The sequence below is a fragment of the Mizuhopecten yessoensis genome, unplaced genomic scaffold (genome assembly GCF_002113885.1).
Source record: "Mizuhopecten yessoensis strain PY_sf001 unplaced genomic scaffold, ASM211388v2 scaffold11139, whole genome shotgun sequence".
Classification (NCBI taxonomy): Eukaryota; Metazoa; Mollusca; class Bivalvia; order Pectinida; family Pectinidae; genus Mizuhopecten; species Mizuhopecten yessoensis.
The window spans coordinates 1,198,340-1,215,822 of record NW_018408899.1 but is presented as its reverse complement, the minus strand read 5'-3'; the positions used below and the strand labels follow the sequence as shown (position 1 = coordinate 1,215,822).

The following is a 17,483-nucleotide window of genomic DNA, read 5'->3' as shown; positions in this document are numbered from 1 at the left end:
ATGCTATTGCGCTGAACTGGCATGACATGAAAACGAAACAAGACTCAATCCGTTTAATTATTATGACAACAGTTAGATGTGCCTAACAGACACTATGTATCGGCAACAAATACAATGCTCCCAGATAAAAAGAAAAGGATATTATCACATACTTGTTGAGTCTTGTTATAGTAATACAAGCAATGTTTAGACCATGAAATACAACGTTCTGTATTGCACATGTGCAATACGGAATGTTGTATTTACCTACTAGCCGGAACTACTCTTTATGGAAATCCTCTTGTCATGGCGAACTGAAAAGTTCACGGTATTTGCAAAAAATATCAAGGTTTATAAAATCTTTGTATCGATCTCTACCAAATACGGAAGGTATGTGATAAAAGCAAGACCACACACTTGTGTTTTTCTAACGAATAAGAAAGCACTCATTTATTGCACGGACGTATATATTCACTTGTGCGCTCCGCGCACTCGTGAATATATTCGTCCGCGCAATAAATGATTGCTTTCTGATTCAGCATTTGTTACCGCTTGTAGTACATGCCTGGTCATTTGGTTCATGAAGTCTTTCCTTCTGGTGTGCAGTAGATATTGCGTGCCTATCAATGATATTTCAAAACTAACATATCCTCATTTGGAAAGGCAACATCAGAAGGAGCGGCAGCTTATCTTGCCTAGAAATATATGTAAGCTCATATTTGGACCCGGTTTTTGATATTTGCATTCTGACAGATAAAGCAATAACTAAGGTCAGCATCTTCAGAAATACCCTGACAACGTGTCAGCAGTCGGAAGAAGACATTATTTTTCTTTGATATTGTATTGCTTTCCGCCCACCTTGGCTTGATTATTTTTCTTCGTAATCAAATGTCAAAATATCCATCAATTGGCAATATACTGTTCGTGATCATCAGGAGAGCTGCTGCACATTGTATCAGAATATTGCTCGCAGTAATCACTAACATATGATGGTATCTCTAAACCTTAACGTATCATTTTAGTTCCAATTATTTTCGATTAAAGTTCGCTCTAATCCTCTGGGCTATTATTTGCTTTAATTTTCTATAAGTTCACTCTTATCATTTAGGTCCAATGCTCACTCCTTTTCTTGAGGTGTATTGTTTACTTTGACCCTTTATGTTTGATTCTCACTCCTATCTGTTAGGTAAAATGTTCACTTTTATCGTTTAAGTCTAATGCTCATTAATCATGAAGGTCTTAATCTCACTATCATTCTTTAGGTCTAATTCTCACTATTATCTTTTATGTCTAATTCTCACTATTATCCTTTAAGTCTTATGCTCACTATTATCCTATTAAGTCTTATGCTCACTATAATCATGTAGGTCTAATTCTACCTACTTAGTATTATCCTTTAAGTGTCATGCTCAATTATTATTCCTTTTGGTCTAATGCTCACTATTATTCCTTATGTCTAATGCTCACTATTATTCCTTAGGTCTAATGCTCGCTCTATTTGTATATATAATGCTCATTGTTATGAACTTCATACGTTTTATGTTCTCTATCTACTAATTTCCGTGTAATGCTTACTCTTTTTTTTTCGTTTTATGTTCTCTCTACTCATTTCCGTCTAATGCTCACTCTATTTTGCGTCTAACGTCACTGTATTTTTGACGTCTGAGGTTCTCGCTGATCATTTATGTCTAAAATACACACTGATCGTATGCGTCTTACAATTTATATATTAAAATAGTGATTGCCTTGTTTTTACACAACAGCAATTACCTTAACTGTATAATCTTAATGTAGGAGGACTTACACACGTAAAGCACTATCATCCAAACGCTCAGTTTGACTTGATAGTTCATTTTTAAACGTGTTTAAAGTATTTCCATGTTAGCTGCAATTTCTTAAAACTTGTGAAACAAATGTAGTTTATAATTTCTTTATATATTACGGTCTTGAAAGTAATCTGAATCGGTCTATACGTCGGTAGTCATTGGCCAGTATGTTGAACTCTATCGTTCACTTTGTAAATCCAGCTCTGTGTCAACGGAATTTCCACTATATTGTTACAAATGGATTTAATTTGATTTATAGTGTTACATTGTACTGCCGAGTCACTAAATTATTGTGAAACCAGCTAATGTTGATCTTTAATTCTATAATCTAGCATGTATTTATTTTTTTAATTTGTTGTTTTTATGTTTACAGGGGGTGGAAACTACAACCTATTTCAAAAACGACACTTCAATTATAATGCACAACTGCGCAGACACGGCATTCGATGACACTTTCCGGTTATCATACGCCATCTACCGGATGCTAGTTATGTTCGCCCTACCCACCCTCATCATGGTCGTCTGCTACTCTGGCGTAATCTACACACTATGGCTCAGCTCACGTCAACTCTCCAAACTCACCTCAGGCTCAAGGTATTCCTCTTAAATCAGATTGACCCATATTCAAAATATGCATCCATGCAAGGTTACTCGCCTCAGACTCAAAGTATGTCTCTTAACGTAACATACCTAACGTCGTGTTTGCTGGTCATGTACTAAGTTGCAGCTAGCCCTGTATCAATTGGCAATGTATGGAAGTGTAACTAATGCTCGATGTGCGTGAACAAAATTTTGGCCAATTCATCATATGACCAAATTCTAAATATTTCATATCAGGATTAAAGATATGGATCTAAACTGTTCTTAAATTAAATTGATGGATCTTTTTGTAAGCGCCTTAGATTGCTCTACACATACCTGTTTTGGTCATCAACAATAGGGTGACAGCATTATAGAGAGTAGTTAAAAGATTTTTTCTTTCTTAACATATAAAATGAAGGACTGTGTTTTTAGTTATGAACGCATGCGTCATGCTAATGACTTAATTGCTGCTCCATGATAAACTGTTTTTCTTGAAACAATTTCCAGATGTTGCAGCTTTGTGATTCACAATTGTTTGATTGGAGATGTCAGTGGTAGTCGTGGTGCATTTCAGGTGCTGCAGTACGCTTGTACCAAGTATTAATAAGGACATAAAAAACAGATTCTAATCAATAGTGAATCTTAATATAGTTGTTTTGAAGTGATTCATTTATTAAAAGACAGCAGCAGAAATATTACAAACAAAAAAATCAATTTAAAATTTGTTTATTCAACTCAGAAGGAGCTAGTGTATAAATGGTGCAAACAAAATACAGTTGTTTTGAAGTGTTTAATTTATTAAAAGACAATAGCAGAAATATTACAAATAAAAAAATCAATTTAAAATTTGTTTATTCAACTCAGAAGGAGCTAGTGTATAAATGGTGCAAACAAAATTGTACAAAATTTAGGTAGTTTATTTGATATGCATTTTTTTTCAAAAACTTGCAAGGTATATACTATTCTAATGTTTATTACGTTACGCTTTTTTCGGTTAATTTGTGACCTTGAATATAAGTAAAGGTCAATAATAATAAAAGTGTGATGCATTGATACTTTTTAAAAGACCAAGAGATGTACAACATATATTACACCATATTAACTGTCTAACACATCTTAACATCTGTAACATTTCCTTTACAAGACCAAGAGATGTACAACATATATTACACCATATTAACTGTCTAACACATCTTAACATCTGTAACATTTCCTTTACAAGACCAAGAGATGTACAACATATATTACACCATATTAACTGTCTAACACATCTAAACAATTGTAACATTTCCTTTACCAGACCAAGAGATGTACAACATATATTACACCATATTAACTGTCTAACACATCTTAACATCTGTAACCTTTCCTTTACAAGACAAAGAGATGTAAAACATATATTACCCCATATTAACTGTCGTTCACATCTTAAACATCTATAACATTTCCTTTACAAGACCAAGAGATGGACAACATATATTACACCATATTAACCGTCTAACACATCTTAACATCTGTAACCTTTCCTTTACGAGACCAAGAGGTGTACAACATATAATACACCATATTAACTGTCTAACACAACTTAACATCTGTAACCTTTCCTTTACAAGACAAAGAGATGTAAAACATATATTACACCATATTAACTGTCTTACACATCTTAAACATCTATAACATTTCCTTTACAAGACCAAGAGATGTACAACATATATTACACCATATTAACTGTCTAACACATCTTAAACACCTATAACATTTCCTTTACAAGACCAAGAGATGTACGACATATATTACACCATATTAACTGTCTAACACATCTTAAACATCTGTAACATTTCCTTTACAAGACCAAGAGATGTACAACATAGATAAGGATCAAGGAATGGCATTATTATTTTATGTATATACTTATATGAATTTCAGGTGTACCTTTACTTAATTTTATTGTTTTCATTATATACCAATAACAAAGTAATCACTGTATGCAAGCAAGGTAAGTATGGACATATATTGTAAATTACAGTGTTTTGTGGTTTGAACTATCCAAAAACAAATGTATCAGATAACACATCACTGTATCTACAGAAGGGTTTACGTGTCATATGTAAATGAGTAACAGAATGGTGATGCACTAGAAACGAGTACTTCGTGAGAACCAGGGGCTTATTTAGCAACAACAGATGTCATTAGGCATTCGTCGAACATCGTTAATTCAACACCCACTTATTTGGTTGCTTTAGGGATGCATTGACTCTTTATAAAAAAAATGGTGCGTTTTACAATATACCTACTCCTGATAAGAAAGAGAGGCGACCCACGATATCAGTACACGAGCTTTCGAATTTCGCCTGGTGTACGTGATTCTAGCGTGTGATAGTGAAATAAAATCAACTGATTAGTAAAAGGAGTGGTCAAGTAAGGTTCTTTTCCCTCCCGTCTCCTACCAATTAGGAGCCAATACCACGTTATTACGCTGGAGGCTACTCACCAAACTAATGTCACTACGTACGGGTTGAATAATGTTTTACTCCTGAAGCTCAGTCATTTAAGTCATCACTAACAGTGCGGCCAAACGTATCATTTCTGCAATGAAAGTATGTTATTATTGAAAACTCAATTGATCAAAGACGATTTTTATTACATGCTTGGCGAATCTTACTGTAGTGGTACAGCCTGTCTCCAGGCCATGATATACAAGATTCAGATTTCAAATTGTGATAGTACACGATTTGGCGAAAACTCCTTTAGAGCTCATCGGTTCTTATTTCCTTATCAAATCGACGGATTAAACAAAAATAGGTTGTATAATTTAACTTTATGGTATTGTGACGTCATTATTTCGACGGAAACAAATTGAACATTAATATGGAGTAATAATGAGGAATATTTTGCACAAAATACATAATGTATATGAAAAGCAGTTATAGGTGTAATAAACGCAATACAGCACAGCTGAGGTCTCAGATTGCGCTAGTTTATATTGCACGGAAGGATATATTTCATTCTGGCTAAAACCGCGTGAAATATATCCATAAGCTCAAGACACTCGTGCAATATGTGACATTAGATGAAAACATACATGTGGTATTGCCTGTATATTTTAGTATACTTCAGGAACTTGTCACATGTATATGTCTTAATAACATAAAAGTGAATATAGCTTATTTTCTATTGAACATGCTTATACAGGCTACACGTTGCACATGTATCAACCATTCGCAGATTGTATTAAGGCAATCAGCCCTATCTTCTGTAGAAAGCAACACTTCCTGTGTTGTGCACGGCGTTTCCCTGAAAATGTATTCAACAAAATCAAGCATTAAGTCCTTATATCAACCTAGACCTTCTTATGAATGGCAGTTCTGGGTGTAACTTTACAACCCCTGAACCCTGCTTCTCAATCCACGTCCCTTTGAACCGTTAGACTGTCTTCAAAATTATAGCTCTTTATGCAACATCAACTCACAGACATTCTCCCTAATGGTAAGCGATGTTGAGTAAATGTCTGTGTCCACTTCTCCTATCCTAAAGTGATAGTTATGAATGGAGATTAGCTTTTGCGGGCTTCCTTCGGGAGGTGCAAGATGGAAACTGAGTGTTTCTGTTTTGTTATAAATGTCACACAGTGAAAAAACAACAACATGGACATGTTTGTACTAAATACGTTTTTGCTAGTCTTTATGGCAATTTCTCGTCAGTGTTTGTAATGATTAATTAATGCGGAAACATAAAAATTGAGCCACCGTTATTGACGCCGCAGTAACGAGCAGACGACATCAAGCTTATAAACTTCTACTTTTTTTGTATGCGACATCTTCATCATTTTTTTATAACCACCATGGATGCCATAAAACTATAGTATGACCATGTTAATTAAACATAAAATGTACCATTTTACATGTAATCGGATGCCTTACAACATTTCGGTTTTTGGTCAAATTAGACTGCGCTTGCTTTTTCGGCATTTTTATTGTCAGTTTGACGATTACAGTGTCTTTAACAAAAGAAACGATCTACCGATAAACACACAAACTGCATAGTCTGCTACATTGTACAATGATTATAGGATTGAATCAGATTAATCACTTGATTTAGTTTCAAATCTTTTTCAATTTGATACCATATAACCGGAAGTTAAGAAGAACCATTTTGAAAGGATATTTCTGTCAGATTTTAATTAGGTTATAGAACTGAAAGGTTCGTAATTAGCTAATACATGTATATGATTCCAATAGCATGTGTTGCTTTCTCTAATACTCTAATTCAAGTACAGAAAGAGTTTTAGATATGACTTATGCATGTTCCAGTACAAACATGATCTAACTGTGGTACACAAGGTGTAATTCTAGTCCAGAAAATGTCTTACAGAGACAATCGGTCAATATTCTAGTCAAGACAAGGTCTAAGTAAGCTGATCAATATTTGTAAATATCGGTAAGAGTAAATGTGTTCGGTATAGAAAATAAAAATGAAGGCGTCCGAATACACGCAAAATATCACTACTTAAGTAAAATGGTATTTGCTTTGTTATTTTCTTTCAATTCGCAAGCCTTTTCTGATTATAACTACCAGTACAATGTATTACATGTCAGCGTAAGTACGTGTTTCCGAGGCATTATGTATCTTTGACAGAATAATATCTCTCCCACACAGAGAAAAAGTTCAAAAAAGTTCTAAAAATAAAAAAAAATACATTTGATATAGCGCCCTATCTAGCTAACATAAGCCACTCTAAAGCGCTTTACAGTACATAGATATACAATTTTATACAGTCAATACAATTAGCATATATAAATTAATCAATACAATATTGAGGAATTCGCAGCAGCTGCCTTATCAGGCGCTAACTACTAGTACTATGCCCCCTGGCTTATATCTCCCTATGTGTGTATGCCTGTGTGTGTGCTAGAGATGTATTGTGTTCTGTTTGTAGTGGGACTGTGCTTCCAACAGTATCATTTAAAGTGCCACCTCACTTGAATGCTACAGCACAGATACCTGGGTTGTTGGAGTTGTGTTATCGGTCATTAGATATAAGAAAAAGAAAAAAAAAGAATTTCCGAATGTATCATATGTTTTAAATATTTAACAGTTGCGGTGTAGGTTTTTCAGTAGTCAACATGTATTTTATGTTTTCTGTTCTCAGCAGGAGTGTCCATTCCTCCACAATCTCACTGGAGAGATCATGTTTACGACAACATCTGCCTCATTCAGTCACATTAGTTACCGGAAGTCCATACCGGATCCGGAAGTTCAACGCTCGAAATGGTGTCCAAAGCCATGACCGTAGTGCGGATGTTTTAGCAGCTAGAAAGCAGGTAGGTTAATTGATTTCATTTAGTTTTAGTTTTATATTGTCGAAGAGCGACATATTGGTATTATTCACAGAACTGACCCATTTTACTATGTCATACGGCCATGTCATAAATATGGTATTACACATGTGTAATAAAACCTTAAGGTGCTGCAATCTCCGATTGTGAAAAACGATTTGCAAGGAGTTATCCTTCTGTGTATTTCAATGATCTACCTCTCATTAAAATCTCGTTTTAATCTAGTAAAACATGTTTCATTTTCATTCATTCATATTTACATTTGCGCTGCAACCCACTATATGAACATTACCAGCAGAAATGCATTTCATTTGAGTATGAAAGCAAAAACTCTCATGATGTAACACGTGGTTTACTTATGACGACATAGATTAACCTCTCTCAATGACAATTTTGTCGCTTAGCTTCGGATAACTTGGGGGAATGTCCCTGCTTGCGCCAAACATTCAAATTACTACGGTTAATTATTTGCGCCAATTTGATCTAAATAGGGCTGTTCCGTCAATGTCGTTTAAAGGACGACACATAAACAAAACGAAGTAAATGAATTAATTATTAAGAACAAATAAATATAACTAAACAATTGTTTCTATAGTAAAAATGTAAATATATGGATTGAACGGCGTTTTTTTAAAAAAGTATGCCGGTATGAACGCAAAATTCATTTTGAATATCAAAAAATATATATGTATCTTACTCTATAAGCAATATTCAAGTTTTTCCTTTTCACTTAAGATTAACCATTAAAAATGTCAGATTCTTCGTATTTTATTTTTTTGCATATTCTCTCTTTAAAACTTCGACTTTTCGAAAAAGCAGATGCATCAAGCGCTCGACTTTAACCAAGAAGCCCGACTTACCCCATATTAGACCTAAGAAGCCATTGCACACTTAGATCCAGGCTAAAAAAAGTGATTTTTAGCTCACCTGGCCCGAAATGACCTTCACCTATTTTCAAGGGCACAGGGGTCGAATATGTTAAAAACTTTAAACAACTTCTTCTGAATAACCAAAATGTCCAGGGTGATGATATTTTGCCTCTAGCATGCTGGGATGAAGGGCTACCAACTTTGTTCAAATAAATGACCTTCACTTATATTCAGGGTCACATGGATCAATTGTCTTCTGAAACTTCTTCTGAATAACCAAGAGGCTTAGGATTATGATATTTGGCCAGTAGCATGCAGGGATGAAGGGCTACTAAGTTTGTTCAATTGAATGACCTTGACTTACATTCAAGGTCAAAGGGGTCAAATATGTTAAAACTTTAAACAACTTCTTCTGAATAACCAAAAGACCTAGGATAATGATATTTGGCCAGTAACATGCTGGGATAAATGGCTATCAAGTGTGTTCAAATGAATGACCTTGACATATATTAAAGATCTCAGGGGTCCAATATGTTAAAAACCTTTAAAAGATTTTTTCTCTTAAGCAAAAGGCCAAGGGTGATGATATTTGGCCAGTAACATGCTGGGGCGAAGAGATACCAAGTTTGTTCAAATTATTGACCTTTACTTATATTCAAGGTCACATGGGTCAAATATGTTTAAAACCTTTAAACAACTTCTTCTGAATAACCAAGAGACCTAGGATAATGATATTTGGCCAGTAACATGCTGGGATGAAGGGCTACCAAGGTTTTTCATATGAATGACCATGACATATATTCAAGGTAAAGAGGTCAAATATGTTTAAAACCTTTTAATAACTTCTTCTGAATAACCAAGATGCCTTGGATAATGATATTTGGCCAGTAACATGCTGGGATGAATGGCTATCAAGTGTGTTCAAATGAATGACCTTGACATATATTAAAGATCACAGGGGTCCAATATGTTAAAAACCTTTAAAAGATTTTTTCTCTAAAGCAAAAGGCCAAGGGTGATGATATTTGGCCAGTAACATGATTAGATGAAGTACTATGTACATATGAATGACCTTCACCCATTTTCAAGGTCACAGTGGTCAATATTTGTTTAAATCTTTAAATGGCTTGTTCTGTATAACAAAAAGTTCTAGGATAATGATATTTTGCCAGAAACATGCTGGGTTCGAAGACTATAAACTCTGTTCAACCTAATGTCCTTGTTCAACATTCAAAGTCACAGGTGCATATGTTAAATCTTTTGATAGGTTCTTATGAATCAAACACTGATATTCTGCCTGTAGCTGTATTTCAGTCCACTTTTAAGATTACAAGTGTGAGATTAATACCAGGTGAGCGATTCATGCCCATTGGGTCTCTTGTTATAACTTTACATACTTGTTATACAAATGTTGTAAGATATATATGGCTTATCTAAAAATACAACAAGCATTAGTGAACAATGACATGTTTTCCGTGCAGTACTAGTACTTGATACGGTGCTGTTAAAACCGGTACCTACATTCATTTGGTATCTTTGGTAACTAGCATTTCAGGTTTCTTTGGTAACTAGCCTTCCAGGTATCTATGGTAACTAGCCTTTCATGTACCTTTGGTAACTAGCATTCCAGGTATCTTTGGTAACTGGCCTTGCATGTAGTTTTGGTAACTAGCCTTCCATGTATCTTTGGTAACTATATCCCTCCATGTATCTTTGGCAACTAGCCTTCCAGGTATCTTTGGTAACTGGCCTTACATGTAGTTTTGGTAACTAGCCTTCCATGTATCTGTGGTAACTATATCCCTCCATGTATCTTTGGTAACTAGCCTTCCAGGTATCTTTGGTAACTAGCCTTCAAGGTATATTTGGTAACTAGCCTTCCAGGTATCTTTGGTAACTAGCCTTCCAGGTATCTTTGGTAACTGGCCTTCCGTGCATCATTGGTAATTAGCCTTCCAGGTATCTTGGATAACTAGCCTTCCAGCGGCTTCCCCTTATTGATCGACATAAGAGAGATAATGTATCGCTATGACCGATGAGCTTCATGAAGCATATTTGTGGAAATTCGAGATGCCAAATAATTGATATTTAATATTTTGTGTATTATGTGTGGATTTGAAGACTGTGCACTATTATGAACGTTTGAGAGGATTTTCATTCATTGAATCGGGTAGATTAAGAAAGTTCCTATCAAAACAATTATTTCAGTCTATTTTGATAAGTGAAGGGTTAAACTCACTAAATAGAGGGATTTTTTTCATCAAAACTGAATCGCCTAGAGACTATTATGTCTGGGATTATTAGTCTAGGTAATAAAACAGCTGGGAATAATCTGTGCTAGCAGATTTAAATGTCGCACCGATATGAACAGACACAACTGAAGTTGACAGAAATACATACATAGAAACAGTATCTGGTGTATTAACAAATATCCATATACAGTCTCATTAACCACGCCGTATAAATAATTGAATTTTTGTAGGTTTACAAAATATCTGAAAAAACTCTCCATACAGCGCTACAAAGTGTCAGCTTTTCAAAAATAATTTGTGTCATGCTGGGTTCCCCGAAACAGTTTTAAAGATTTTTTTCATTAATCAACGAAAAGTATTAAATAGTGTATATATCGATTAAATCGATTTTTGTCCAAAAATGATAATAGGAGCGGAGAGAAACCGGTATTAGCCCCTTTTTTGGAATGTTTAATTGGATGTCGCAGACATTCTTGTGGAAAGGCAAACAGCAACTCTTAACAATGTTGGTTTTGGGGGGAGTTATTCCTCAAATGTAGACGTTGTTTTGGAATCAATACAAACAAGATTATTAATGAGATTTCTTTTTACATGTATGATATTTACATGAATGACAAGCTTGTTGAATAATTATTATTCCACGTCACGAATGACCGATGCCTGTCTGCTATACATCTGTATGGAGGAGATATAACAGAGAAATGCTGTTAGTACAGTAAAACATATTACAAATATTCATAAATACTTCATGTCAGAAATGACAGATAGTTGTCTGGTATACATTCTGTCTACGTAAACTGTTACAGTAAAACGCTGTCACTACAAACACGTTTTTAACGACTTCTTGCTTGTAGGGAATGAATATGAAATTGTTTTATAATACATTGAAAGTTAAAACTGCTGACTTTAGTATACCTACTTCACGCTTTTTTCAACCCAATTTGTCTTTCGCTGCTGTTTTTACAGTGTTCCAACTACTCCATCCTATATGGTTGCGCTCTTTTTCAACCGTTCTTCGCCAGGTCGTTTCTAGTGTCCCTCTTGCTCTTTCCCCCTCTTGTGCCCATCCGATGGCTGTTGAACAGTCATTTATTCCTTCCTTCTCTCCTCAAGATGTGACCAATCCAGTTCCGCTTCTTCTCCTTATTTCACAGCTGATGTCATTTATGTTGGCTAGCTCTTTAATTTCAGCATTTGGTGTTCTTTGCTGCCATCTTTCTCTCAATATACTTCTGAGACACTGGTATTGGAAGGTGTTCAGTTTCTTTTCTTCTGCTTTTGTAATTTTCCAGGTCTCACAGCCATACAGTAATACAGGTTTAACAAGCGACTTGAACAGATGAATCTTTGTCTTTCTGCCAATAGCTTGTTCTCCCCAGATATTTTGGAGTCGGGGAAATGCTCCTCTTGCCTGCTGTAGTCTGTTCTTGATATCACTACTACCTCCTCCTTCTCTGTCCATTAAAGCACCAAAATATACAAATTTGTCAACATCTTCTTTTATCTCGTTCTTTAAGAGGATATTTTATTCTTTCTTGCTTGTTCGCTCCTGAGTGCCTTGCATATTTTAGCGTTAAGCTAAAAGTGTTTAGTCCAGTTCGTGCTTCCTCAGATAGATGTTAGTCTTTCTGTCTTTTCACTAAGATCACTCAGCTTCGATTACAAAAGAGCAATGTCGTTGACAAAGTCCAGGTCTTTCAGGGAGGTGTTGATTTTCCACCGTATGCCTCTCACTTTGTCTGCTGTTGTTCTCTTCATAATCCAGTCGATGGCCAAAATGAACAAAAATCTTGACATTACACATCCTTGTTTCACCCCGGATCTTATGTCAAACCACTCCGATGCATCATTCTCATCTAAAATAGCACATTTAAAGTCCTTATATATCCCCATGATGGTTCTCACTACATTATCCTCCATAAACCTTGTCTATGCACAGAGTCGGATGCTTTCTATAAAGTGTATAGACAGTGACGACCTCCGTTCATTTGTTTATTCCTAAGGTGTTCCTTAATGTAAATATCTGTTCAGTTGTATTCCTATTTGGTCTAAATCCAGCTTGCTTGGGTTTTTTTATCAACCCCTTTTTCATTCTTTCTATTAACCTTCTGTAAAAAAAACTTTACTAATGACTGGTAGCAATGTAACTCCTCTCTAGTTGTTGCAATCTCTTGATCCTCCTCCTTGAGTATCTTACAAATTAAACCTTTCTTCCAATCAGTTGGCCATTTTTCCTGTTCCCATATCTTATTGAAAATCTCTGTTAGTATTTTTGTTGTTTCTTGTAAATCTGCCTTTAATAGCTCTGGTGCTATACCATCAACTCCTGCTGCTTTTCCATTCTTTGTATCTTTAGTGCCATCCCTACTTCGCTTTAAGATCAACTCCCAATGTAGATCCCCTCTAGGTCATCTACTTGCTGTAGCTCATTTTCTGCAATAGAGTTTAACGGATCTGCCTTATTCAGCACAAAACTGAAACGTTCTCCCCATCTGTCCAAGCGTTTTTTCTTCTCGATCTTCATTTCTCCGTCTTTGACTCTGATACCAGCTGATTGTTTCTTCCTTGTAATGGTATACAATTCTTTACTCCTACCATTCCCTGTTGCCTTTTCCGCTTCTTATGCCTTTTTTCCTATCCACTTCCTTCTATCCTCCCTTACATTCTTCTTCACTTCTTTATTCTTGTCATTGTATTTGTCCGTCCATCTCTCTTTTAGTCTATCTGTTTTTTAACCTTCCATCTTCAGTTTCATCTCTTTCCTTTCCTCGATTATCTTCCAGGTCTGATTACTTATCCACGGTTTGCTTGCTTTTTTGTGATACCTAACAGCTGCTTAGTTGTGACTCTGAAAATTTCTATTGCTTTGTCATGCTTTTCAAAGGGGTCATCTTTATCATCATTTTCTAGAGTCTAGAATCTGTTCTTCATTTCCACGTTATATTGTTTCCTGATGTCATCACTTTTCAACTTGCTCAGATCGTATCTTTCTCTCTTCGATTCTCCTTTTACTAACCTGTTTCTTGCCAGTTTAAGCCTTATTTTTGTTCTTACAAGGTAGTGATCACTGTATAAGTGGAGACCTCCAAGTTCCTTGTTTCACGCTATGATAATTTAAAATGTTGTATTAAAGCCAAACTCCTTTTTTTTGTCTGGAACTCGTTATTTGTTATCCAAGGGTCAAATTGACAATCAAAATAATATTGACTTTCGAATATTTAAGCGCCATTTTACGCTATGACAACGTGACGTCAATATTCTATAGTCGACGTCGTTTTTGCTGCCACTTTTGTCCTGTTGTTTGGAAAGCGAATTAAACATTAATACAGGGCGATGAGAATTATTGGTTTGCACAAAAGCAACACCACACTTCTGAAATTACACTCGTTTATTGCATGAAATTTTCATGAAATATAACCATTCGCGCAATGCACTCACGCAATATAAGACCACAGATAAAGGCAAAGGTGGGATTGTTTATGAATAATACCAGTAAAATATATAGAGGATCTGTCATAAGTTTCCCTTCATATTAGATTTATGATACAAGTTTTGTTTTTTTCATGTTTGCGAGGCTCTGGCGAGCAAATATGAAAAATCCAAAACGAGTATCATAAATCTAATATGAAAGGAAACGAATGACAAATTCTTTTTATCATATAATACAAAGAAAAACTGTATAATTGTTATCTGAAACGAATATTTTAAAATCGGTCGGCTCTGAAACGTTGAAAATTGCGTCCGCTTTACAATGACGTGACGTGACGTTCCTATTCGATTTCCGGAGTGATATCACACACATTACATAAAAATAGTTTATGTGATGACTTCAGGACACTGCATAACACGGTATTCATAAGATAAAAGGAATCATTAATTAGATAAACGTCACATTTGACAAAAAAGATGATATTTTACTGTGATGATATAAAGTTTATTTTTGCCTGTCCTTTGGTCGTTGGCCGCTCTCTTAATTCAAACTGCGCTACTTCAAGTTTCATCTAATAACAGCGAAAGTGCTAGTGTACTAGTGACACATCTGTGCTTTTAAAATGTTGGCAGGGTGAGACCAAAGCGTCCAAGTGCTTATAACTGTCAATCTAATATCGTTTTCCCAACACTTTTAAACGTTTGCAGGAATTGAAGTAATTGTTCATGAAATGCATTGAACTATGAATTCACCATTATTATTAGGAAGCAGAAATACAAAAAAAAATATTTGTTTAAATAAGATGAATCGGATATTAGAGTTATGGTTAGTGTATGGAGGCTCTATCGTAGTACATTATATTTAAGTTAGGTTTAGTTTGGTTTGGTTTATTTCCCGAAACTGTCCGAACATTTACTGCGCACTCAAGCCTGTTTTCAAAAAATGCATGCATGCACACATACATATATAATTAAGGATTGACCTTCATTTTGACAGCGTATACGGTAGTATGAACGCATTTTCTATGGTGCGCGTTAGCCTTATATTGGTACCAAAAGACCGCAGGATCCTGTGATAATGTATTACTGTTTTTTATATCTTTCAACCCTAACTTTATCCATACTGAGCCATCTAGGAATACTCTGTAACATAACGTTTTTCACCAGCAATGTTTACATTGTTAGCGTGTACAACAAAATACGTTGACCTACTAACCTACAAAGGAGTATTTCTTTTAAGTTCCCTCGTTAGATTTAAAATACAAAGGACTTGTTAAATTATATAGATTGTTGGAATTTCGAAATCCCAAAGGAAACGACCCACATCTGTAGCTCAAAACAACTAATTCACTTGCTCCTCAGTGATGTGTTACAAAAACATGACGATGATTTATACGGAATTACACTGTTAATAGATAGTTATTAAGGAACGTTTAAGCTCTGAACTGTTTTCAGTTAGAAGTAGGCAATATGAATGCTAATTTAAGCGCTTCACATATTCCCGAATTGATGTTTTCAATTAGGGCAACAATATTTTCAATGAAAAGAAAAATACAGATACTTTTATAAGCTTATCATCCAAAAGTAGGACGGTGTTTAGTTAGACAGCGTTATAGAGTTAAAAATGTCAGAATACAATCTTCCATGAGAGAGAAAATATTCCAGAAACTACCAGTACAGAAACAAATTTGTACAAAAGGTTAACGCTGCCGAGAACGGTTCAGGAGTGGGTGTCATGGGTAAACTATCACATCCCATAGGTAGATAGATCAACGTGTATCCCACCGAACTCAGATAGTGATTGTTTTCATGGTTCTAGTGGGAACAATTCATGGTCGTCAGCAACGGCGTTTAGATCAACACATTTCTGGTATAGCCACGTGGTCATGTACATACGTCATCACTTATGTTTCGGATGTTGGACGTAATTTTCTTCTGTGTATGTAATGCATGTTTTTCAATGTCAGAAAAAACCTTACAATATAAACATGGAAATGCTTCAAATGATTTTATTTCCTCACTTAGCACTGCCCAAGACAAATAATAAATTGATTGATATATTATGATACATGATTATATTGATATTTGAATGTTCTATTCCAGGTAATCAAAATGCTCATCGCCATTGTCGTGGTTTTTTGTCTGTGCTGGGGTCCAAAACTTATCTACTGTGTGTTACTTCGGCTTAACCTACCCATGCTGTACCACACCGAGGCCTTCACTACAAAAGTAAGTAACCAAGTAAATGATATACAAATTTTCTAAATAATATATACTACTGAGGTGGATAAATTACTTATTAATATATCACAATAATAGTTAACCTACTAAATAATATTTCAAAATCGTAGATAATCTACTATTTAATATATCACAAAGGTAGAAAACCTGCTAAATAATGTATCCCAAAGGAAAATAACTTACCAAATAATACATCGCAAAGGTAGATAATCTACTAAATGATATATCACAAAAGTAGATAACCTACTAAATAGTATATCACAAAGGTAGATAACTTACCAAATAATATATCGCAAAGGTAAAAAAAAATATACTAGATAATAAATCACAGAGAAAGATAATTTACCAAATAATATATCACAAAGATAGATAACTTACTCTTTACATATGTTATGTATCACTAGGGTAGGTAACATACTATGTAATACGTCACAAAGGTATATTATTTACTTAATAATATATATCCATATGTAGATAACTTACCTAATATATATAATGCTATGGTAGATAACCTTTTTAATATATAACAAAGTAGATATGTTAAATGATTAACCCCCAAAACCTTTAAAATTATACAAAACCAAAGAAGATAACTTAATAAAGATGTGAATTATACAGCACTTAGTATAGGTAAACTAATTAAACGAAATGATAATTTGAAAGTATGTGGTTCTTTTACCTTTAACTTATAAAAAGTGCCAATGTTGTCACATATCATTATTTGAACTATTCTATATAGCTACATGTCCTACATATACATCTATAAGTAAACAATACTTCCTCTACTACATGTAGAACAACATGATAGCTAGAAGTGGTAGTACATACTTCCTCTACTACATGTAGAACAACATGATAGCTAGAAGTGGTAGTACATACTTCCTCTACTACATGTAGAACAACACGATAGCTAGTAGTAGTGGTACATACTTCCTCTACTACATGTAGAACAACACGATAGCTAGTAGT

At 34.8% G+C, this 17,483-nt stretch overlaps 1 protein-coding gene across 1 annotated transcript in view; it reads left to right on the top strand.

Annotated features, from left to right (window-relative positions):
* LOC110466594 (cholecystokinin receptor type A-like) overlaps positions 1-17,483 on the top strand; it is a 92,315-nt gene that overhangs the window by 70,115 nt on the left and 4,717 nt on the right. Inside the window, exons 4-6 of the mRNA XM_021523182.1 lie at positions 2,196-2,399; positions 7,537-7,708; positions 16,377-16,502. Coding sequence (XP_021378857.1) covers positions 2,196-2,399; positions 7,537-7,708; positions 16,377-16,502 — 502 coding nt within the window. The remainder of the gene's footprint in view (positions 1-2,195; positions 2,400-7,536; positions 7,709-16,376; positions 16,503-17,483) is intronic.